The sequence below is a fragment of the Alosa sapidissima genome, chromosome 10 (assembly GCF_018492685.1).
Source record: "Alosa sapidissima isolate fAloSap1 chromosome 10, fAloSap1.pri, whole genome shotgun sequence".
In the NCBI taxonomy this organism is placed as follows: Eukaryota; Metazoa; Chordata; class Actinopteri; order Clupeiformes; family Clupeidae; genus Alosa; species Alosa sapidissima.
Window position 1 is genome coordinate 6,634,912 of NC_055966.1, and position 24,824 is coordinate 6,659,735.

Below are 24,824 nucleotides of genomic sequence, written 5' to 3' on the forward strand. Positions count from 1 at the left end.
CATCTCTTCTATGATTTATTTCGATTTTATAATGTTGACAATTACATAATCATTGAAAAAAAAAAAAAACATAGATAGTTCCAACATGAAATAAACGTTTTTCCTTCTTTTTTGAATCAACCTTCCGCGCCTCCCCTCAAATTATTTGGCGCCCCCCAGGGGAGGCGCGCCTCACAGTTTGGGAACTTCTGGTTTAGAACGAATTTTGAATTTTGGGACTTGGTGACCTCTGTATTAGACATTCTCTCCCTATGTGGACCAAGAGCGTGAAAAAAATATGAAAGATAATAGCGCCACCCAGAGAGAGAAATATGAATTGCAATCATCCATTGCCATAGGAACAAATCCAAACACGGAAGCCACACGTGACCGTTTTTGTTGTTAAAGTTGATGAAAACACACAGGTGCGGTGCGGAGGCTGAGGTGAGTGTGGCATAGATTGTAATTTGTGTCAAACGTCCTATGAAGGTCTTAACGTCTTAGAGGTCCAGTTCCAGTTCCAATTCATGTTCATTCATAACCTACTTGATGTTCATTAAAAGTAGACCTAACACTCCAAAAACTTCCTGTTTCACGCAACTCAATAACATAGCCTTGACTTTTTACTTCAGGTAATGTCTTTTAGATATTCGTATCATAACGTTTCCCTCTACAGCTTTGGACATGCCGAGATTCAAAGAAAGGGCAGCTCAACCATCCACAAATGCACTGAACTCTGAGTCGGTGGACCCTGACCACACTACGCTAATTGCTAAGAGATATCTCATCAGTCGGAAGCTCGGAAGGGGGAGCTTTGGTACTATCTATCTGGTTCAGGACATAAAGGCTGCAGCTGGTGATAGACTGTAAGTAGGTTACTGCATCCTTGGAATAACTAGAGGGACAGTGCCTTACAAATGCAGTTATAGTGTTATTCTGAAGTATGCAGCTGGCTACAACAATAATGTTCAAAATATATGCACATTTCTCCTATAAAGAGCAGTGCAATGCAGTTTTTTCATGTCCAAAATATTGCATTTCCTTCATATGAACTGCATATGGTGCATGAACTGCACCATGTTGTTAGTCGCTTTGGTTAAAAATGCGTCAGCCAAATGTAATGTAATGTAAAATAATTCCTGCAGTTTTGACCCTTGAAGTTTTTTTGTAAGGGGTGAAGATAAAGAATATGAAGATAGGTTTCTGTACTGAGAGCAGTTCAGAAAATGTCAGCTGATTTATTTATGGTTTTAATATGCAACTAAGATCCCCATCTATGATTACACCAAGGTTTTGTACACAGGTTCTAGCCTGAGGTTCACCGTAGACTCCAAGTAGGCGCCGAGCTTCAGTCTTTCTTCTTTGTTCCAAAATCAGAACTATCTCAGTCTTAGACATAGACTCCCTGTACACAGACCGCTGCAGGAACAAAATTAAATAAATTCTCCAGGACCCACATCACCCCAGTCACTCTCTGTTTAGGTGGAGAAACTCGGAGACATCATAGACCAGAGAGCATAAGGGCAAATACAACACGTTTTCACAATAGCTTCTACCCAGCAGCCACCAGACTGCTGGCTAAGGACATTGTATTTGTTTTAAAATACCCTGTCCTACCTCAGACGCGGACTTGACACACTGGGACACATGCGGTTACGCACACACGCACACATTCACTCACACACACCTACTTCATCTTGCTGTGTAATCCCTAGGGGGACAAGCTGGCACTAGTGCACTTTGTATTTATCAATTTTATTAATTGCATTGCTGTTTAGTAGTGTATTTTTAATTGACTGAATGAAAATGAGTGTTTTGTCTTTTTATACATGACTGAGTGACCTGCTCAAGCATTCCAATGCGCCTGTACGTTGTACCTGCGCAAATGGCAAAAATAAATACTTGAACTTGAACTAAATATTTATTTATTTATTTATTTATTCATTCATTCATTCATTCATTTGAGTGTATCCTCTGAGATGTTTATGTCACTGAATTACAAATGAAATAATTCAGTTTCTCTTTAGGTGTTTAAGATATGTGGTTGGGAATGTGTTTTTCAATGAAGGCAGACCCTTGAATCATTTTCTGTGTGAAATCAATAGACTCTCAACATTACTGAGAGATGGGCCCAAGTTTTTTTTTTTCTGTTTCCTCATAGTAAAGTTCTGAAGGAAATCCCAGTAGGTGGCCTAAAGCCCAATGAGACGGTCCAGGCCAATCAGGAGGCCCAGCTTCTCTCACAGCTGCATCACCCCGCCATCTTGAAGTTCTACACCAGTTTCCTGGAGAGGGACAGCTTCTGCATCATCACCGAGTACTGTGAGGTAAGTAAGCCTTTCCCTAAAGCCTTAAAACAGACTTGTTTTGTCTGACATTTATTTTGACTCTGTGCCCAATACATGTTTGGGGATGTGCGTGTCCTTCCTCCAGAAACCTCTTAGGCTGTGCAGCAAGTCTGAAGGTCTGAAATGGTATCATCATACTTAATTAAACTGCAGTTACAGCAAGAATAAACAAAGCACAAGGGAACTATATATAGCCTACTTATATATAAGTAGGCTATATGATATACTGTATAATCCTGCAAGCCACTACAAGCCGCTTCGAATGGTATTGTCCTATATACTGTTCATAAACTGTATAGTAGTCACCAATTGGCTACTGGAAGGACCAGTAGAGCTTAGCTCATACATACATCTTTGAAATCTTATGGAAGTGGACACCTCAACTCACTGCAAATTCTGGAACTGTGGACACTAGAACTGTGTAGGCATGATCATTTACTTGTTCTGCGAAGAACTTAATAAAGTTGCTCTTCTCACCTTCTCCCTTGCCCCTCCATCTGACCGGTAGGACCGTGACCTGGACTGTAAGCTGGAGGAGCAAAGAGCAGCGGGGAGCTGGCTTCTTGAGGCACAGGTCACTGAATGGCTCATTCAGCTGCTACTCGGGGTCCACTACATGCACCAGAGGTGAGGGTGCCTCCCTCTCCAGCTCCGCTTACACATCAGCCCCTTTTTCCTTTTTTTCTCTCTCTCTCTCTCTTTCTCTCTCTCTCTCTCTCAGAATTAATTCACTTGTTAAGATTACACATTAAATGTGGTCAACTGGAATAAGTTGTTACGGAAAGTAACAGTACATCCCTCTTGACATTGTAAGACTTTATTAATGAAATTCCTTGGTAAAGACATGGAGATTTATGTGTTGTGTGCAGGACTTAATATTTACATTACTACTACTTAATATAATATACAGTATTCTTAAAACTACCTGTAATACACATGGATATTGATATTACAAGCACTGGGTTTTGTTTTGCACAAAAAAGCAGTAGAGAGCCCTGTTGAACAGTGTGTGTGCTCCAGACTCCCATCAGCCCATTGAGTCTGATTGTTCTCCTCTCCTCTCGTCTCTCAGGCGGATCCTTCATCGGGACCTGAAAGCCAAAAACATTTTCCTGAAGAAAAACATTGTTAAAATAGGTAGGTTCACTGGTGGATACCTCATGGGTATTGGCTCTTAAAGTTGATTTCTAAGTGTAACAGGGGTGCACAGCACATATATCATATTCACGAGTGCTATTAAGCTTGATGTAATGTGTTTATGTCTGAAGAAGTAAACAAGTTCTGGAACAGTCTTCAATCTTCACAGTAGCCTACTGAATAGTACCGCTAGATCACTGTCGATTGAAGTCCCTCCCTGTAGTTTGTGGCTCTGGTTAGTGCAGAAGGCTGCTGTTGTTCCTCCTCAGGTGACTTTGGAGTGTCCTGCCTGCTCATGGGCTCGTGTGACCTGGCCACCACCTTCACGGGCACCCCGTACTACATGAGCCCCGAGGCCCTTAGCCACCAGGGCTACGACGCCAAGTCAGATATCTGGTGAGCTGGAGAGGAGGAGGGAAGGCCATTACAGTGGAACTCCACTGAGCTCCGTTGGGCTGGTAACTGCTGTGTGGTAACTTGCCAAGAATGGCCCAACTCTTGAAGTGCTTGAGTTTGTGATTCTTTACATTTACATGTATTCATTTAACAGACACTGTTGTCCAAAGTGACTTACATATGTCAACTATATTGCAAGGGATTACATTTTCCCAGATGCAACTTGGGGTTAAGTGCCTTGCTCAAGGGTGCAACGGTGGAAGCCGGGATTTGAACCCTCGAATCTTTAAGGATTCTTGTTTTCATACTCTGTAAACTTTGAGTGAGTGAATTGTTTGAAGTCATCTGAGAGACAGCTCAGCATTGGGTTTTCATATCTATTATAATTTACATGTGTGCTTTCAGACTTTGTTGTGTGTAGCTTGCCGAATGTGGGAATACTTCAGTTGAATGATTCAGCCAGGTATTCATTATGAGATTTAAAGAATTTGGCTTAGATCAACAGTGTTGCTGAGATCTGGAATTATAGCTAATTTGCTTCACAGGTTTGACGTAAGAAAACTGTGAAAGAAAAGCATAGTGATAAATCCTTATAGTCATATGATGAAAATGAGCTGTGCACAAGGCATTCAAATGGCAACAAAGTCATCCAAAACGATCGATCGCTTTTGATAAATGTTCCTCTCCAAACATGCATTGCCAATTACATTGCCATTGTATTGAAATGCATATGCAGACATCCTCCGTCTTCAGTTACTGCCTGTAGAATAGCACATCTGGCTCTGCTCTATGTGATAAACACTGCTCTGCTCTGCTCTATGTGATAAACACTGCTCTGCTCTGCTCTATGTGATAAACACTGCTCTGCTCTATGTGATAAACACTGCTCTGCTCTATGTGATAAACACTGCTCCGCTCTCTCCTCGCTCCACTACTTGACATGCAATGCTTGCTTTTGTAAGAAGAAATGGTAGCATACACAACACAACTAAAGCAGATGTCATGGTTTGAATTCCCAGAGAGTACCCAACACTGAACATCATCTGACACTAAAGACTTTAGGCTTTTGGTCAATTAATTAATATAATGATGCCGTAACTCTATTGATGTGTTAAATTTCACATTTTACTATGTGAGACTGGTTTTTTTTTGGAACTTCTTCATTTCACAGTTCTGGTACATGTTGCAGGTCTCTGGGATGTGTGTTGTACGAGATGTGCTGTCTGGCACACGCCTTTGAAGGACACAACTTCCTCTCTGTTGTCATGAAGATAGTTGAGGGGGAGAGCCCATGTCTGCCTGAGAGATACTCCGCTGAGCTCAACACCTTACTGCAGAGGTGAGAGAAGCTAGATAAATGTGTGTGTTGATGGCCTGACCTCTCCAGGCACTGCTGCTGAATATGGTGTGTGTGTGTGTGTGTGTGTGTGTCCATGTTAACTCCCTCTCTCCTTATTTTCCCTCCTTCACTCTCTTTTCTCCCTCTCTATTCTCTGTCCATGCTGACAGGATGCTGGTGAAGGACCCGGGCTCCAGGACATCTGCTGCAGAGGCGCTCAGAAGCAAATACATTGAGGAGAATATGCAGGTAAAGTCCTGTTTTGAACCATAAGCCTGACACATAAGAGAGAGTCAGAAATGGCTGCTCCATCATGGCTATCAATGATGAAAAACAAATGGCATCATCTAAACGTGCCTTTTTGCCTCTTAACAGACTCATTAAAAGTTCTGTGCAACATGAACAGGGTCCTTACATGACAAAATTATGCGTTTTCTACTCATTAATTGTGAAGAAACTGTTTAAATTCAAAGTTTGTACAAATGATCCATGTATAAATCGTCCGTATTTCTCCTATAACTCTGGCCTCTACGGCGGATGACAGAGATAGAGATCATTATTGCATGAATGTTGTTTTGTCGCCTCAGTCTTAACAAACTATGCAAGTATCACTGACTCTCTATTCCTGTAGATTATGTTGTTCCTCTTCTATTCTCCCTAAAGGCCATAAAGCACAAGTTCTCCAGCATGACTCTGCAGGACAGAACATCAGGTGGGGACCAAGATGCCGCACAGATACTGAAAGCGATGTGAGTACATCGCCTTTGTGACCACAGAAGCCTACTGTATGCCTCTTTCCTCTGGTGAGCCAGCAATAGGCTTGCTTAGCAAACAAGCAGTGCCTTTGGTAATCAGTTATCTGCACTAACCTTGTTGTGGCAAAGCTGTCACCATGTTGTTCCTCACTGATACATTGCCCACGGTAACAGACAAGAGCACTCTGCAGTTTTGAAATGGTCAACGGATACATCAAACAGCTGCTTAAGTGACTTGCCTCTACAGCACACGTAGACAGAGGACTGGGTCCTCTCTAATGTTTACAGCATCCATTTAACCCTTCTTCAGTGACATTCTCAAATGGAACAATGTTAGATAGTGGTGCCCACTCCTGTAATGAGAATCCTGGGTCACTGGCGTGTTGCCTCAATGAGCTTAGTTTGACGGTCTGGACCAGCAGCACCTCTGACCAATTACTTCCCTCTGCCTTGTCCTGACCCCAACCCTCCACACCCCCCCAGGCAGAGGAAGGTGCACCTCCAGACGCTACAACAGAGGGCCGAGGTGCAGAAGATGACCCCCAGAGAGCGCATGCGGCTCCGCAAGCTGCAGGCCGCAGATGAGAAGGCCAGGAAGCTGAAGTGAGCGACTCTCTCTTCTCTCTTTCTTTCCCCATATTTTCATCTTACTCTCTCTCTTTCCTCCCATCTCCCTCTATCTCTCACCTTTTCCTGCAGGATTATTATTTTTAGAATAGAGGAGAGCGTAGAGGAATCGTTTTTAGAACTAACCCATTTGAGAGCATTGATTGTTTTGTGTGTTGAATTGTCATTAGTCGTGACAGGAATACTTTTTTTGTGCGCAGCTGATATGACGCACAATAACAGGTCACAATATTGTTTCTGCTTCTTTTTTTCTCTTGCACTCCATCTCTCCCTCTGTCTATCTCTCCCAATTCAAAGTCAAAGAAATATTTCTTAAGATCTGTGTTTACTGAATGTGCCACATGGTTAGAGGATGGCAATCATTTCTCAGGCAGCTTCTTGCTGTGTATGTGATGCCAGTGAGACATTAATGTTTCTGCTTCAGCTCTTCTTAATGACCCACCCCACTGCAGGCAACTGGCGGAGGAGAAGTACCAGGAGAACTGTCTGCGCATGCGGGAGCTCCGGTGCCGCCATTTTCAGACAGTCACTGTGGATGTGCTCACTGTACGTTTGCACGACGAGCCTTAAAGGGCTTTCAGAAATGTCATAGAGTGGACGTAACAGCTGTTTGATGAAGTTACTGATGCTACTCAGGTGTTCTTTTTCCCAAAAGCATAGGTGCTAACTATATGCTAACTATAGCAACTACCTTGGTATTGATAGTGTCACTGCCTAATGTGAGTCAATACATTTGAGTTACACATGCACAGACGCTTAAGCTTCATATTGTCACATATCACGTTTTTAATTTTGGGAAATTAAAAAATAAGAGCATATTTGTTAGCTCTTTCTAGAATGTGACCAAAATACGACCAAATATCAACACCGTATTTCTGTATCTATGCTTTTGAGAAACACACCCCAGAGCAGTTTGCTTCTGGTTATAATAAGCTTTAACTTTATCACCTTTCATACACAGAATGTAGCTCAAAGTGCTTTACACTCTATTATTGTGTTACAGGAGCATGTAACACAATAATAGAGAAGAGTCAGTCATTTAATGAGTCAGTTAAGGAGTTTATATTAGATTCAAAAGAACTTAGTTGTGAAGTTTATTATCCCCCGTGGTCTCAGGTGCAGATATGTTCCTAAATTCACCCATTAAATTTGAGCTAAAACGTCTGCGTCCTACTGCAACTGCTGTCATGTTGAGTGATAACATAGTGCACAAAAACATTTGTTCAGATCTATCCTTAGAGGGAGTTAGTTAGCATTAGGACTGAATTTAATTTGGAGCAGCAATACAGCTTATAAAATGCCCATCCATTGCATTCTGTGTTCATTCCCAACAGGACACCCGTGAGGAGAGAGCCATTAACCTGCACCAGCCAGCGCCACCACTGGATAGCCATTCAGCAGGCCCTGCAGGGTCAGTGGGAGATGAGATTGCAGCACAGCTGTGCAGGCCTGATCTGATGGAGAGTGGTGAGCATCAGTAACAGTGGTGCTATAAAGCTCAGCACTGCGGCTTTGACCCTCCCACCCCCATCATGCAGAAGCATGGTGGTCATGTGCAAAGCAGATGTGCTCTGTGTGTGTGTGTTTGTGTGTGTGAGATCTGAGATGGATGTGTTTGCATGTGTCTGTCAACAGACATCCCAGAGGACCCTCTGACTGCAGAGGCCTATTACTATGAAGATGGCTTTGAGTCGTGTTCTGAGGAAGAGGAAGATGAGATGGAGGAGAATGAGAAAGATATGAAGGATGAAGACGAAAGCAACATGGAGAGAGAGGCCTATGACACGTTTTCGCACACCTATGGACAGGTGCGACATATGAGATTATTAGTGAAGCACTAGTGAAATCAAACTAATCTAAGAATTTGGAGATCGGGATAAAACATTTCAGAATGGTCGCATGCTTACTTCTCATAACTCATTTTTTTTCATCACTCCAAGGGTTTATCGTCAACACTAGTATGTATTGACAGGGTTGACATAAAAAGTCTTAAATTTAATAATAAGAAATGTTACGCCATAGCACGTAAGTTTAGCTACTGTTCTAGTCAAGTTAAAGTGGCTCTGTTCAAAGCTTACTGCACACCACTCTATACTGCCCATCTGTGGTCTTCTTACAAAAAATCCAGCATGCAGAAGTTATAAGTTGCCTACAATGATGCAATGTGGATTTTACTCAAGGTTCCCAGAGGAGGGAGTGCTAGTCAGATGTTTGTATCTGCAGGAGTAAGCACACTGAAAGCACTTTTAAGAAATTTGGTGTTTCTTTTTGTTTGTCTGCTTGTTTTGTTTTGTTTGTCTTTATCTGTTCTGTCTTGCGTAGCTTTTGGACATAAGTCTGGCAAATAAACTGAATTGAATTGAAATGTACAGTAGGCCCTAAATAGTCATGAAAAGGCCCCGGCCGTGGCGCGACTGGTTGGGTCACCTGCACTGTACACTGGTGACCCGTGTTTGAATCCCGCCCCGTGGTCCTCTCCTGATCCCACCCAGACTCTCTGTCCCACTCGCTTCCAGTCATTCTCCACTGTCCTGTCTCATTAAAGGCATAAAAAGCCCAAAAAAGTCATAAAAAGTCTGGATTTTCAGTACAAGGTCATAAATTACTTAGTCACGTCTTAAATGTATATGCTCGTTCATTCATTGGTTCTACTATCACGTTTTTCTCCCAAGAAATGCGCATTCATTCGTTCCACTTGCTGTAGTTCTATCTGAGGAATCTTGGGTGTTATCTCAGCGTTCCAGAACTACAAGGTCCATGTGGCAGTGCAGCAAACAGACTTGTCAGAAGGATTTAATTGCCGGACTTTCAGATAAACCCGCGCAAACTCCAAAACAAAAAACGTAATTTTGAAGGGACTGAGGTCATTTTTCATTTCGTGTAGGTCATCAATTGAAATCATAATGGTCATAAAAAAGTCTTAAAAAGTCTTAAATTTGACTGACTTAACCCTGCATAAACCCTGACTGATAAATCTGAATCTAACTGAATATAAGTATATTGTTATATTATTATATATAGTGTATTATAAGAGGTAAGAGACACTTCAGGTCTCCAGGGTGTCAGTATAAGAGGTCACTGAAATGGACTCTAATCACTTTATTTCAATTGGACTGCCAGTGCCCGTGCCAGCCTCCATGACCATGACAGGTTTCCAGTACATGACGCTATATTATCCCTCACAGCGCTGAACCAGCAGGGAGTGATGGCTGGGCGCTGACCTCTATGTTCTTCCCCAGGACGGTGACCTCGAGGCCATGGTGTGGCATATGGAGAATGTGCTCGACAGCGATCCTACTGGTGAGTAGTTCTACCACACGATCCACAATACAGTATGTTTATCCTGATGTCCGAGGCATGTGCTAGGGCATATCATGTGGGATTTGTCCTGTCAAGAAAATGTTAAGTATATAAACTATGTATGTTGTACTGTCATACAATAAACTAAGAGGTTTGTTAGTTTTCATATTTTTATTATAACATTTATAAAAATAATATTTCTTATTTATAAAATGTATATGATATACTGTATATAAATATAGTGTGCGTGTGCGTGTGTGTGTGTTTGTGTGTGCGTGTGTGTGTGTGTGTGTGTGTGTGAGTGTGTGTGATAGGGAAGCAGCTCAAAGTATTGCTGTCTGCTGTGTTTCAGGAGCTAGGGCAGAAATCCAGAGTCCACGGGGCCCAGCCCACATCAACACCACCATGGCACGGAGCAGGATCCAGCGCATGAGAGAGTGAGTGGGACGCATTTCAATTTCCATTTAAACAGACAGATTTCCACAGATGCCCACAGCACATAATACGATGTCCATACATGTATATATGATAAGTGTGTCCACTCATAGACATATACAGTAGTGTGTCCACTTCTGCTGACATTTTCATTGCTGCTGAAATAACTTCTCTCTTCAGTGCATATGGTTCCCCTCCTCTCTGACACACTCTGGATTCTGACACACTCATCCTCTCAACGCCTCCCCTCCTCCCCTCCTCACCCAGGAGGTCATATCTCCTCTCTGGTCTATTGGTTGCTTCAGGGAACTGGAGGGCTCTGCTTGCAGGTGGGGGTTGGGCAGGCCGAAGCCATCAGGCCTCCTGCTTGCTGGTTTCTACGGCGACCCAAGTGCACAACACACTCATACACGACCATCAGGGCAGCAGGTTCCTGTGTTTGCTCGGGCGTCCTCTCACACTGATCACACAGGTTTAGAGGTCTTCGGGGGAATGGAGTCCTTGTGGACTGATGGATGAAGAGGTTGAGTTCAGCCCTGGCGCTGTCCATGGTGCTGATGTGTCTGTCTGCCATTCACTGACCAGTGGCAATAATACCCCCTTCTTAGCTGTGTATTTTGACCGTTCAGTCTCCTATGAGCAAATGTGCTTCCAGGCTGTTTTTGTTTCCTATTGTGCTGCAGTTATCAGCAGGAATGAGCCTGATGTCACTCTAAATGTGGACCTAATTTAAAATGGCTGCTCCACTGTGTATTGTCACACTCATGTCAGAGTTTATTCACGGAGGTCTTCCAAGTAAGCCTCTGTTGCTTTTCTCACTCTGTGCTTCAGATAGGACTCTCCAGAGTGCTTCCTCTCGATCTACTGATTATGCCTGTTGGGTATTGGAAGTCTAACCCTGCCATTACTAGACCATCAAAATAAACCAAAACAAATTTGTTCCAAATAGATGATCACACAGTGATGCTTGACAACATGTTATCCTGCCCATAGTGTCTCTCTCTGAAATATGTTTTTGTGTTACACCCCATCAGAGTCTTCCGCCCTCTCCTGAAAATGAAACGGGAGCTGAACTGAATTATTTCTCGTCTTGTGCTCATGAAACTGAGCTGAACGGTTCCTCTGGTCTGCTCGTGTTCTCCAGGGCAGTGACCCAGAGGCTGGGGGAGGACGTCTTCCAGAGGGTGTACAACTATCTGAGGGAGGCCAGGAGGAGGAGGGAGAGTGAGCTGGATGTCCGAGAGGCTCTGAGCAGAATGGTGGAGAGACCCAGCGACTGCTTCGAGGTCGACCAGCTGCTCTACTACGAGGAACAGCTCCAGGAAGCCCAGGGTGGCAGCTAGATATTTATGACCTTAGAGAGTATAAAGATGTGAATATGGACATGCACTTGCACACACACGCACACAATTTTATAAGCATATTGTAGTGGGAATCTAGAGGTGTTTTTTATTATGTGTATATTACTGAAAAGAACAAATAAGGGGGATACATGTTATGGTTGGTTGGGGTTTTGGGAGAGATTTATTTAAGATTTATGAATGCTATGTTGCATCAAATAGTTATATAGCCTATGCTCATGGTTTTCTTCTGCAAAAATACAAATAAAATATGAACCTTTCAGTCTACTTAATAACTAGACGTAATTTGTCATCTCCTGTACACCGTTGTGACGGAATTAATGGAACTAATCGTTTCACTGGTGTACCTAACTTTCTCATTTAGGTTCGCGCAGGGCGCCATAAGCTAATACATTAGTAGCTGCTCCCAGCAACTAAAGGTTTGGGGATCCCTTAGGGGTTCTGGACATAAATATAGGTTTCTATATCTATGGGTCTGGACTCCTAGAGACCCTCTTACTGATAGAAAAGTCTGCTTTGCCTCCGTTGTACAATGGAATTGTGCAAATAAGTATCCTAGGGTTATTCGTGAGCACAGAGAAGACCGGCAACATTTTAGCCTTGCGACCAATGGACATGTGCACACCCTGTAGTCCAGGAACACTCAGCACCACTGACAGCGCACGAGGCACCCGACGGCAGCACTGAAATCGACCTCAAATTAGTCTAAAACTATCGCCGATGCTGAACTATACTCCAGCAAAGCCACCAAAGGCCAAGCTTACTTGGCAAATGGACCATTTTCCAATGATGCATCAATTTATTAAAGTAAGTTGGCTAGGCTAAATTGCACACTTATTTAAAACAACAAACAATAAAACTCGAGTGTTGTAGTGCGTGCATTGTACGTTTTTTGTCACCTTAAAAATTATTTGAATCAACATATATTATCATCATTGAAAAGACATTTAACAAACATCACCTTGAATAATCATACAAAATGACCCTTCATGCCATTGAATGACAACTTTACGCATACATTCAGAGGCAAATGTTCTAGAATCTTTGGGTTGCACTAAAAGTGGACCGTCTACTTAAGCATTATGACGTACCATATCGGCGCGAAATGACGTCAGGGGTCATAATTCATGTAGGTAATAAATATCAAGCATTTATAACTTTGCTACTCATACGTGTTTTTTTTTTTTCGCGTTCATGTCAACTAGACATGGAACCGGCATGATTAATTATGCCGCGTAGGCTACCGGCTGAGCGTAAATCTAGAGGTAAGCTCAAGTTGTTGTGCAAGTTAATGTTTTGAATAGGCCTAGCCTATTTTATTTCTCATTTAGATCAAACACATTAAACGTTTGTTTCATATTATCGGTCAATAGGCCTATTATAGTCGAAGCCCAGTTTAAAATAGACAAAGGCCTACATACAAATGTAAATTGAAGCTTTATTAATACATTCAAATTGTAAAGATGTTTTCCAATTATCTAATTGAAATAGACTGTTTCAGAATGATTGTGCCTATAATCTCAGCTGTGATGAAGAAATATTTTAAACTAAAACAAACAAACAAACAACTTAGGAAATCCTGAAATACTGCCATTCTCAGCCACACTTGTTCTTTTCAGCTAAGAGCCAGGTGCGAAGAGGCCCCAACAGGACAGATGTCCTTCCTTCCACCTCAGGCAGCTCCACGAGCCCACGAGCAGAGCCCACTGTTGCACCCTCCACCTCTCAGCCCACCCAGCATGGACCCATGAGGCCAGAGAGGAAGTGCAGGCAGCTGCAGACCCCGGGCAACATGCCCCCACCGGCTGCCGTCCCCACTGACAAAAGCAAGAGAAAGAGGGACTATAGCAACGTGGTCACAGCCCAGGAGACCACTACTAGCGAGAACATCAGTGAGGTGGACCCATCAGTGCTGAAAAGGACATGTACTGAGCCTCACGCTACAAAGAAGCTGAGGAAGACCAACAAGCCACCCAATGGTCAAGGTTAACAAACTTTGTCTAAAAAATAATTTATAAAATCACCTTTTATTCAACCTTTCCTGAAATCGTTGAAGGAACATAACTCTGCATGCATCCCTCATCTCTTGAAATTACACTTTGACTCACAGCTCTCTATATTCTCATTTTTGCTTGCAGCATCCTTTAACCTTAAGTACACAATGGGAGACCTGCTTGGTAAAGGAGGGTGTGGATGTGTTTTTGAAGGAACCAGACATTCTGATGGATTACAAGTGAGATTCTTCACCTCTATTCTTTCCCATTTCTGTTCTAGTTCTAATTCGTAACTGCCTGGTCTTTAGCAGTCAAAAGTTGAATACTTCTCCTACTCCCTGTAGGTTGCCATCAAGATCATCCCCAAGGAAAATGCAGGTTGTTATATAACTGTGGTAAGTGATCATTTTAAAGTTTTATCCATCTAGTTAAAGGCGCTCTAAGCGATGTTGGGTAACGTCACTTCTGTTGCAACTCTCCTAAACGAGCATCTCGTCGGTGAATGGCTGGAACGGTTTATGTTTTTATGGTCCAGGTTGGACCAGGTTGTTTTTGTTGCCGTTTTTGGAGCCTGGGCTGTCCACAGAGACCGCATTTTTTTACAGTGTATTCAGGGCACAGACAGCTAGTGGATGGTGAGGTGATGTTTGCTGTATGTAACAAAAATGTTTTAGCTTAGAAACCATGTAACATCACTTAGAGTGCCTTTAAAGCCAAATCATCCAAACCACTTCTAGAATGATCCCAACTGCCTTGATTTCTAAATTGAATCAACTACAACTTAAACATTTTATTCTAACTCTCCTCATTTCCTCCAACTCTTTCTAAGCCTGACACCGGTGAATACCTCCCTCTGGAGGTGGCCCTCATGACGATAGTTTCCAGGCCACCGGAGTGCCCTAACATCCTCAAGCTCGTGGAATGGTTTGCATTGCCCACCGTCTTCATCCTCATCCTGGAGCGCCCCATGCCCTGCATGGATTTATACAACTACTGCGAGACTTTAGGAGGTCAACTCACCGAAAGCCAGGGGAAGCATATCATCCGCCAGGTGGTCCATGCTGTGAAACACTGCCGTGATCGCAGCGTTCTACACCGTGACATAAAGCAAGACAATTTCCTGGTCAACACTGACGACGTGATGGTCAAGCTTATTGACTTTGGCTGTGGGGACCTGTTGAAAGAGGGGCGCTATGACAGCTTTGCTGGTACGGCGAACAAACTTTGCATTTGGCCGTGAGAAGTGGAGAATTTTCTGACTGACTTTAGAAATCTAGAGTTTGTCTCAAATGACCCCAAATGACCTCTCGTTTATAGGCACGGAGGAGTTTAGCCCACCCGAGTGGTGGTTGCACAAGACCTACCAGGGCCGCCCGGCCACCATCTGGTCATTGGGAGTGCTGCTCTATGTCCTCCTCTGTGGCGAGCTGCCATTTGTGGACGATGGTGAGATTGTCTCCAAGCGACTGCGTTGCAGGAGGGGTCTATCCAGTGGTGAGCCAACGCAAGAGTGTTTAAGCATTCCAGAGTGTAATCATACCTGTCCTTAGGTATCCAGATTAACACCTCCCAAAAAGCTGAGCTGCAGAGAGAAGCCCAGGTGCATTAACACGACTTTGTTGTGCCCTCCTGTCCAATGTCACTTGTATAGAATGCCGTAATCTTATTCACTGGTGCTTGAGGAAAGACCCATCCAAACGGCCAGTCCTGGAGGAAATCCTCCAGCACAAGTGGCTCTCAGCAGACTAGGGTTAGGTTACTGCAAGGAGAGAGAGGAGGAAACTGTAAGACAAATGATAACTAATCGATAGTGAATCTAAATGTTACACATTTCACCAATGAACATTTAATTTTTCTCTTTACCATGTGTGTACAGTATGTGTTATCTAACATATTTTCACACAAAACCATTGAGTGACAGGGAAGGAGGTTGCTTAAGGAACAGCATTCCTTAAAGGCTCAGAACATCTGGACAAGGAACGCCATGGGAAATATCATCTCCACAAGAATTGGCAAGGGGGTGTATTAGTCCACAAGCAGAATACATCTAACATCTAAACAGTATTGCTGTAAAATTGTGGAGACTAAGCAGAGTTGATTGGTTGAGACTTTGAGACTTTGAGTCTCACTGAGCTCTCATAACCCTGCTGAGTTGATAACCGTGCATGAAAAAGGCCCCCTGTAGATGGAGCAGGCAGCAAATATCATCTTATATCTGGTGGGTTCATCTGGCAACTTAGTGTTCCTGAAAGAACATTTAAGTGAAGTAACAGTATCTAATGATATTTGTATTAAAGGTCAGACATAGATCATACGTAAGAGTTATTCATTGTAAATATCCTCTTCTTAAAGGCCTGCTCCCATTACGAACACCCCCATGAATGACCAGGTTCAGCAAGGCTGGTTGAATGTCACTGTCTCAGCCTTGTTGACGGCTGCACACCTAGCCAGTGCCTGTTTTATACTACAAGTACCACGGACTGGGCCTGTTGTGGGAAGCACTATTCATTTCATGAAAAGGTAATAAGTTACTGCCATTCAGCTGTACACTGAATAACGTTAAAGAATAATTTAAGAATACAGAATACTTTAAAGTTTACTTAAATAATTCAGAGTTCTTTATTCCGTTGAAGGATTTGTTTAAGGACTGTTCCAGAAGGCTTCTCTCCGACCACAGTTGCCGTTCTCTCTCTCCACAGTAACTGGCCACTTCATTTATCAATTATATAATTTTCAAAACATTGAATATTTCAATAATAATAAAAAAAACGAATGCATGCAATGCAATGTCTGTTGTTTTTTTGTTATAGGTTAAAGAAAACAAGATCCTAATACGGTCTCATTAAAGTCACCAGACCACTGTATTTAGGCAATCAGCAGTCATCACAATAAACAATATCAAATGGGCTTTAAGCAGACAAACCTGACATGAGAATATTCAGTACTAATGTAAATGATGCTCATTAAAGACTCCTAATGGTCAGTACCATTTAAAGTCACGGTAGTCAAACCTGGTGCCCAACAAAACATCAATACACTCCTCCCTTTCATGCTCTTTAGGCAATATTACAGTTTTTCATAATGCTAAAACACTAAACTCCATTCTCTGAACCAAATTCTCAGTTGCAACTTACAATATACTGCAAGAATAAACAAGTAAGAATCCCAGTAGTTAACATAATAAAAATGCCTGCTGTGCATAGTGACAGTCTAACTTAATCAGCCAACATAGTGTAAAAAGCCAAAAACTCAGTGTCTCCAAAACTAAAAGAGTTGGTGGTGGACTTTAAAAGGGGGAAGCAGAGGCTCTGTTACACACCACTAAAATTCCACAGTGCCCCCCGGTGGAGACAGTGAGCCGCTTCCCATGGAGTTCACATCTCTGAGGGTCTGTCATTGACATCACGTCTCCACGCTGGTGTCAAGTCAAGTCAAGTCAAGTCGGCTTTATTGTCAATTTCTTTACATGCACTGGTCATATAAAGAATTGAAATTTCGTTTCTTACTTTCCCATGCAGACATAGACATACTTTAAATACAGACATAGACATACTTTAGACATAGACATAGCCATTGACAATAAAAAATAAAAATATACAGACATACCACATACAGACATTAAAGTGCGAGACTGAAATATAGAACATACTGTATATCAAAATATAGAAATATAGAACATATATATAAAAAAGAGGTAGTTGTGTTGTATATTTACATAGTCTGTAACCTTCTGACAGAGTAGTAGCAGCAGCAGCAGACACAAGCAAGAAAAGACAACATTTATATCACCTCAGGAGGCTGAGAATATTTAGGACACCTGTAGAGTTGCAGAACACCTTCTACACAATAGAGTCTGAAGCCACAATAGAGTGTTGTTTCTTGAAACATTACTGCATGGTAACTTTCAGGATAAGATGGCCCTGCATAGTGATTCGATGTGCCAGTTACTCACTACCTGTTTACAGGGTATATATATCAGGCATTGCCGGTCAAGGGCAAATAGAATCATAAATGACATTCACCACCCTAAACACAATCAAAGGCTGCCATCTGGAAAGCACCTGTCATTCTTTGAAGGTCTCAGGTAGTTCAACACTGAACAATAAACATCCTTCAGTCTCTCTCGTTACTGACCGTCTCCATCTCAGCACTTCATGTGGGACCTGCGCTGCAAGTAGCTGCAGGTAGTCCAAGGGCCCATGGGCACCTGGGTTTGAGTCCGACCCGCAGTCATTTCCCAATCCCACTCTCTTTGGCTCTCCTTCTTGCCTCCTGTCACTCTTTACTGTTTCAGCTGAATAAAGGCAAAAAGCCTAAAAATATAGTTAAAAAAAGAACACTTTGTGTAGATGTGTAGAAAATTGTATGTCACAGTGGCACACATCTGCCAAGGGAAAATCCCCACAATCATATGGTGAAAAGCATATCTTCCCAAACTGTTCACACTGTGAATGAAAGCTAAAACTAAAACACACACTTATTACAGTTTTTTTCAACTGCTTTAATGCTTGTGTCAACTCTGACATCACGTTTTCAAAAACAATTAACATGCAGGTCTAAACAAAAGCACTCTGGCCAAAATGACACATTTTGCTTGCAAAAGGCTCTTACTCTCTCAAAACATTTAAAACATGCAGCAAAAGCCAATTTTGCCTTCAAACAACACATCTTGCAACAACAAAATGCAAAACATAGTTCTCAAAATTAGGAGTTTCAGCCTTCATTTGTTGCTATGTCTGTGCCTTTTCTTTCTCATATTTCTAGTATCAGAAAAACTGTGAAGACAAAATTTATTGAATACGTATTAATTTCTCTAAAGATGTAACTGTCATTGATATGTAAGACCTAGTAAGGACCTACAAGGCAATTTTCATTAAACCACAAACACCTGGACTTGTCAGCTTTTGTACTGTTTTCTTCACTAAATAGGCAATACAGTACTATTTCTAAATGTGCCTTAGATCTATACTGGCAAATAGCAACACAGAACAGTCATGGTATTTCTTATTGATAATGAATGATTGCTGATTGAAGAATTGTGCAAAGGAGTTTTACACAGGAATCTCTACCAACTGTGAATAGATGTTTTCCTTCTGTGTAGTGCATGGAAACCAATAGTTTGGGGTTTGGGATCTTTGAATGACATCTGTGTTAACTGTTTTGCAAAAGGCTGTGAGAAATATGTTAACCCAATGAAAACGTGTGAACACATTTGTAAGAGATGACTTCTGCTGTGCAAAGAAACTGTTAATGAAGACCAAAGGATCCCAGTTTCTTTAAGCAGGTCAAAGCAATCAAGAAAAACTGTAACATCAGAAGCCATTAAATAGCAATGCTTGAGACCAGCCTGGTAGTTCTTTTTTTAAAAATTATTATCATTATTTATTTGTTTTTGTTGTAGGTGGAAGCAAGAACCATGCAGAGCGACTGAAGGCCCAGAACTTGCTGCACTGTGTGAGAGGCCAACACACACACACACACACACACACACACACACACAAACACACACACACACACACACACACACACACACACACACACACACACACATACTGTATATATATATATTTTAAGAAAATAAGTGTCCTTGACGATTACTTTGGTAATATATAGAAATTCCTATCATAACAATTTCCCCTCTACAGCGTAGTAGAATTGCTGAGATTCAATGATTCAGCTCATACCAGATTAAATTAATTATCTTTGATACGATCTATCTGGTTCTAGACACCAATGCTGCAGCTCATCAGCTCATAAAGCTGAGGGTTTCAAGAAGTATTCAGACAATCGTTGGAAAAGGTCCCTTGGTCCACTCAGCAAAGTAAGATCTCTGTTTAAGCCCATGATTTCAAAAGAGTGTGCTGGATGGTGTGCGCCCATCTCATCAAATGCCAGTGGAGTTGGTTTGGAGTGGGGTTAAGGGAACAATAAAAAGATGAATCACAGTATTTTCTTTACGACTGAAAACTATAAAAGACTCGGAATAGTCTGGTCATTGAACAGAGGGCTTTTCATGGTGATGTCTTAAGCCGCCCCACTCAGCATCTGCACTCACAGAGAACCGCATATTGAGACTCTTAAAACGGCGCCCAGACATACATATGAAACAGAATAGAAGCAGAACCTTTGCCTGGACAGTCTTCTCTCCAGGGATTAACTCTTGCCAAAAAGTATCTCTTTTTCTCTGTCTCCAAGGCCTTGACATCTAGGTATGCAAATACCCATGGTGCACAATCCTGGAACTGGAGATCTAATCTTCCCAATGTGCAGAGTTACACTCCTACGTCAAAGACAGATAAGAGTTGCTGTCGAGTTTCACCCTTTGACATCTGTCACTTTCGCCTTTCAGGGAAAGAGGGAGAGAGAGAGAGAGAGAGAAAGTGTGTGTGTGTGTGTGTGTGTGTGTGTGTGTGTGTGTGTGTGTGTGTGTGTGTGTGTGTGTGTGTGTGTGTGTGTGTTTAAATCCTCACTCAACTTCAGCTCAGCTTTACATTCCTAGTATGGCCTCACAGTCCCTGAATCTAAATCCCTGGCTGACAACATAGTCTCTCCCCCACTAGAGCTGGTAAAAGAGAAGGCTAGCCAGCTCTCCTGATCCCATTTCGCTGTCATAGAACCAGTTAACGTGGATTACAGGGATGCTCTTCGTTGGTCAGCTGACCACTTTGAATAATTAGGGCCAGGGGGGAATCTGCCTTGGAGCGTGCCCAAAACGTGCTGGCCCAACCTGATGACATCATAAACCTCCCACGGCTAGCGTCACAGAGATGACCTTAGTCCTCAGGCCGTCTGGCATGCTCTGTCTTGGTGCCAAGCACTGAAGTGCCAAGTGCCAAAGCATGGAGTGGTAGGGTGTCATCGGGCTAACTCAAGGTCTACAGTCCCTTGTTCCGGGCAGACAGCTGTGGCTGTGGCATAACCAACAAACCCCAGAGTCTCATTTATACGGGTTATGAGGCTGTGGCGGCTAACATGACTTCAACAACAATAAAAATGTGTTATGCCGCTTATTAGAAACAGACAGTCCTATGTTAAGAAGACCAGCGAGGCGTATTTCCTTGGCCAGTGATGTCAGCTTTGCACCCTCGGTCTGTCAATGTGTGGGTGGTCAGCAGTTTCGTAGGATAATTTATAACTTCCATTACTTAAGACATAAGCACAGTCTCATCAGTACCGTACGTTTTATTCTCTACGTGTTAATCTGATTCCTCATTTAACAAAATTACATTTTACCACAGGGCCACAATTTGTCTTTGTTCACTAGTATAAACATCCACCCAAAGTTGTCTTAACATTGAATACAGTGAATACAGTAAATTGATGTGGAAACAGTTTTTCCCCCTCTCGCTTATCTCCTTTAGCTCTAATGGCAGTTATGGAATGTGCTCGCGTCTCCTGTAGACAGCAACCCATTGGTCAAGGCCAGCCCACTCAACATTTCCACTCTATCATCCTATATAGACTGCAGACGGCAAGTGCGGACTCGCCTCGCACTTAAGCGCTTTGAACGCTTCGAGCTCTTGTAGGGAGGATCTGCTAGGGACATTAGTGTGGTAAAGCACTCCTGCAGCATTCCATACCTCTCGCTCGTCCAGAGTCCAGAGTCACGGTGCCGGATGGTTTGCAAACACCCCATAATCGTGGAGGATCAAGCCTCCCTGTGGATTCGGAATGGGTGATTTGATGCAACCATCCCATTCCAACTGGAAATCCACAGTTGTGTTGGCTTAGGCCTTAGATAAACTTCTCTCTCTTTTTTCACTTTGTAAATGGAACACATTGAACAGTGAGATGCGTTTAGTTTTTTTTTGCTTTTCCCTCCGAGCTTCTGCAGCAACCTGATATGACCCTTGTGTGCCTGCGCGGAGAGAGAGCAGAGCAATTCCCCAGGCCTTCGTCACAAGGGTCACGACAAATTAACCAAGGGGCTGGGAATCCCATTCTGGCTCCGCGCACCTGTGATCTCCTCCCAAAACTAACTGCAGCCCCGGCACCGGGGCGAACAGCCGAGATAGATGGACTAAAGGCTGCACACCTGGAATAAGAGTTTAGCTTAGAGGACGGGGGAGAGAAGGAAAGGGACTGCTTTTTTGGAGGCATGTGGCCTTTTCGCTTCCCACTGCAGTCCCAGTCCAGCGGAAGGGAAAGAGATAAAGGAGCAGCCCTGCCTCATCCATCAAGCCAAATATTTCTCCTTCCCGTTGATGAATGCTCACTCTCAAATGAGACATTCCTGTGTAGCAGCTCCAAGAATGATGTAAAGAAGTGCAATAGACATGCAATTTCCCATCCCCCAAGTGCTAAACACTGTTTGTACAGCACGTCTCTTCCCTTTTGGCAAGTTGGCAAGAGTTTTACCCATCATCGGGATAAGGCGCTGCCAATTTTCTGCTCCTATGAAAACATTAGATGGAAAAGAACAACACGCTGGGACCGTGCCAGACATGTTGTGTGCGTTTGTTATGCAGCAGTGCAATAAGCATGATATCATTTGATTCACACCCCACTGTATGCAACAGGATGTTGGCCAAGTCAGGGGTTATTGTGTGGTTTCACTTCAGCATGAAGTTCTGCACAGAAGAGAAGAACACTGTGAGATGTCGATGATGAGGCATTGCTCTCCAGTGAAAGGCTGTGAAATTCCGAACAGCTTGTGTAGCCACAATACCCAGCCAGTAGAAACTGCATTTATCCACTCTGAAATCATCACTGTTCTTCTCTGCTGTATGTGGCCATTTCCTCATATACTGTCTATGCAAGCCGTTCTCAGAACAGAACAGAAATGCTCACCACAGTGTATTAGGACCAGTGGAAGTGTTTTTTATTACGCTAACTGTGGCACATGCAGGTAGATCTTTATCAGTAGTCATGTTCTCTGCAGTGCTTCGTTGTAGTTGGGCCCCCTTTTGTACTGACAGATTTGTGAAATTAAGGAAAGGAAGTGGCCGTTTTGTCTGTTTTTTTTTTGCTCCAGGGCCAAGCGAGCACTTGTTGCACCACATCTTCTCTGGATCGATAATCTTGGTGCTGCTAGTCCCATGCGCTGGTATTTGCTCTACCTGTTGACCCAGCTGGACCACAGACAGGATGTTTGTTTTGGTCAGGTCAAGTAGTGTTAGGCTGGTGGGATCAAGCTTGTTGGAGACGACTTAATAGTATTAGACCCTCTGCAGAACAAAGCAGCAAAAATGGAAAGAGGTTTTTGGTCAAGAGTGCACCTGACTGAATCAGGGCCCCAGTGGACTCACTGTTAAGTTTATTTTTTCCAAATTTCTTCTTGTTTGGAGACCAGATCTTCCTTTGTTTATTTAGTCATCCTAAAGCTGCTAGCCTCGTCCACAGTCATGTAAAAAATAAAGTTATGAAAGAATGAAGCCGGTGTCCTCCCATGCCTGGCTCCAGGAGATATACTGTAGAGGTATTTTTTCGGTTGGGTTTTGAACTTCAGGCTCATAAATCTGAGGCTTCCATCTGCTCATTGGCAAACAGAGTTGGTGTCTTCTTCCATATTATTGGTCCTAAGTGTCTAGGTCACTTAGTATGGGCCTCTGGTGAAGTGTTTCCTCTGATCATAAAAAATGCTTATTTTATTTTTTAAATAAAGTAAGGGCAGTAGGCCTGGTTTCCACACAATATTGAACTTAGATGAAAAACAACTAGCGGTCAATAAGGCTCTCTGTAGACTTTCGACTACTTCTTGGCTTCATGGTCAGTGCCATAAAAAAAATGCTGAAGGCCAAGTACATAAAAACTGATAGCTGCATTTGGCCTCTACTTTATAATAATCAGCAGAATGACCATGTAGGTGTGTGTGTGTGTGTGTGTGTGTGACTACAGCACCATATGGACATACACTCAGGTGAAGTTCAAATACTCTGTGTGTAAAGCTGTCTATAGTTAAGATGTGTGATGTGTCACTTATGTGATAGACACATCTACAGTAGGGTGCAGCTGGTTCCGACCGGGCTACGTGAGCATGCTGGAAGGGGATGTGCGCAGAAGAGTGGGTGGCGTTGATCAGGGGACAGGGGTGGCAGTGCACTCTGGGAGTTTGCGGTGAGTGTGAATGCGCTGCTTAGTGCGGGCGGAGGAAGGAAGCAGAGTTAGAGTAAATGGGATAATCTGGGTTTATGGAGATGGATAGGCCGAGTGACGCAGGGCTTTGGACTCGCTGATGGATCCTCGGTGACAGGTGCCCTGTACTGACAACCCTCACAAGTGTTTTACTCCCTCTTAACTCACTTCTGCACTACCACAAACACACTGATACCGTCAAGTGGGCTTTGGCTGTGGTATAGTGGGGAATCCATCCCAGTGGCTAGTCGGTTGTCCCGGGATGATGATCCCTGGTGAATGGTGATCCCTTTTATTCTAAAGACCAGCACACGTCAGCTCTGCTTGTCTTCAACCGACAACCGACTAGCCATTGTATTCATCAAACAGCATTACACAAAATTATGACAAAGGGTGTGACAGTTAATGCAGTGACAGTATAGGTCAAGGGTTAGCAGAAATATTGAGATAGTAGGGCACGTGGATTAACCTTTTAAGTAGGCCTACTTAGAAAAATATACAGAGATCACAAACTCTTACCCAGGGGCATTATGTAAGTGAGGGCTACACATCAGCCACCTGGTAAAACTGAAATATTTTTTCTTTTCTGTTTTCTTTTTTAAGAAAAAAAAAAGTTTAGAAATCAACATGAGGTATCTATCTATGCCTGTGGGGGGCAAGCTGTGCCTGGCCTGCATAATTTTTTCAACCCCTAGATGGCGATGGAGAAACGTCAGGCAAAAAAATATTGCAAACCTGAATTTCCCCCGGAAACACAATGCATTAACAGCATTAATGCATGTAGTGGCAAAATGTAAATGATTTCGTTGATAATTGATGATCAGCATGCTGCCGTATTCTATTAGTTTAGGCTACTTTCTTTTGCATGCATTGCTTTGCTCATACAATTCAAAGCTTTGACATTTAACGAATCTAAATAACTAATTTCAAGTGTAGCCTAGGCTACATTACTTTAATGCAGTTATTCATTCTTTGATGCCCATGTCAAGTTGTAATTGGAGTCTCATGCTGTCACTCAAACTACCCAGAAACTCAGCGCAAAGCAGCTTGACCCTGATCGTAGGGTGAACCTTGTGCTG

General features: G+C 42.8%; 2 protein-coding genes across 6 annotated transcripts; both read left to right on the forward strand.

The window, feature by feature from the left end:
* The first annotated feature begins 313 nt into the window (after nt 1–313).
* On the forward strand, nt 314–11,944 carry nek11 (NIMA-related kinase 11). 2 transcript variants are annotated; one of them, XM_042107959.1, is made up of 16 exons: nt 314–423; nt 656–845; nt 2,141–2,306; nt 2,836–2,954; nt 3,400–3,464; nt 3,734–3,860; nt 5,050–5,199; nt 5,370–5,448; nt 5,863–5,948; nt 6,438–6,557; nt 7,034–7,127; nt 7,916–8,048; nt 8,217–8,389; nt 9,821–9,881; nt 10,234–10,318; nt 11,461–11,944. In XM_042107959.1, exons 2-16 carry the CDS (start codon nt 664–666, stop codon nt 11,657–11,659), a joined length of 1,839 nt encoding a protein of 612 aa, XP_041963893.1. In that variant the 5' UTR covers nt 314–423; nt 656–663; the 3' UTR covers nt 11,660–11,944. The 2 variants fall into 2 exon arrangements, with proteins under 2 accessions (XP_041963893.1, XP_041963894.1); XM_042107960.1 differs by lacking the exon at nt 11,461–11,944 and adding an exon at nt 10,497–10,558.
* An 876-nt stretch (nt 11,945–12,820) lies between these two features.
* On the forward strand, nt 12,821–16,453 carry LOC121721221 (serine/threonine-protein kinase pim-1-like). 4 transcript variants are annotated; one of them, XM_042107963.1, is made up of 10 exons: nt 12,821–12,942; nt 13,297–13,662; nt 13,816–13,910; nt 14,016–14,066; nt 14,501–14,879; nt 14,989–15,165; nt 15,323–15,455; nt 15,587–15,932; nt 16,024–16,191; nt 16,305–16,453. In XM_042107963.1, exons 1-7 carry the CDS (start codon nt 12,906–12,908, stop codon nt 15,418–15,420), a joined length of 1,203 nt encoding a protein of 400 aa, XP_041963897.1. In that variant the 5' UTR covers nt 12,821–12,905; the 3' UTR covers nt 15,421–15,455; nt 15,587–15,932; nt 16,024–16,191; nt 16,305–16,453. The 4 variants fall into 4 exon arrangements, with proteins under 4 accessions (XP_041963897.1, XP_041963896.1, XP_041963898.1 ...); XM_042107962.1 differs by having other exon boundaries at nt 15,587–15,889; XM_042107964.1 differs by having other exon boundaries at nt 15,593–15,889.
* The last annotated feature ends 8,371 nt before the right edge of the window (nt 16,454–24,824 follow it).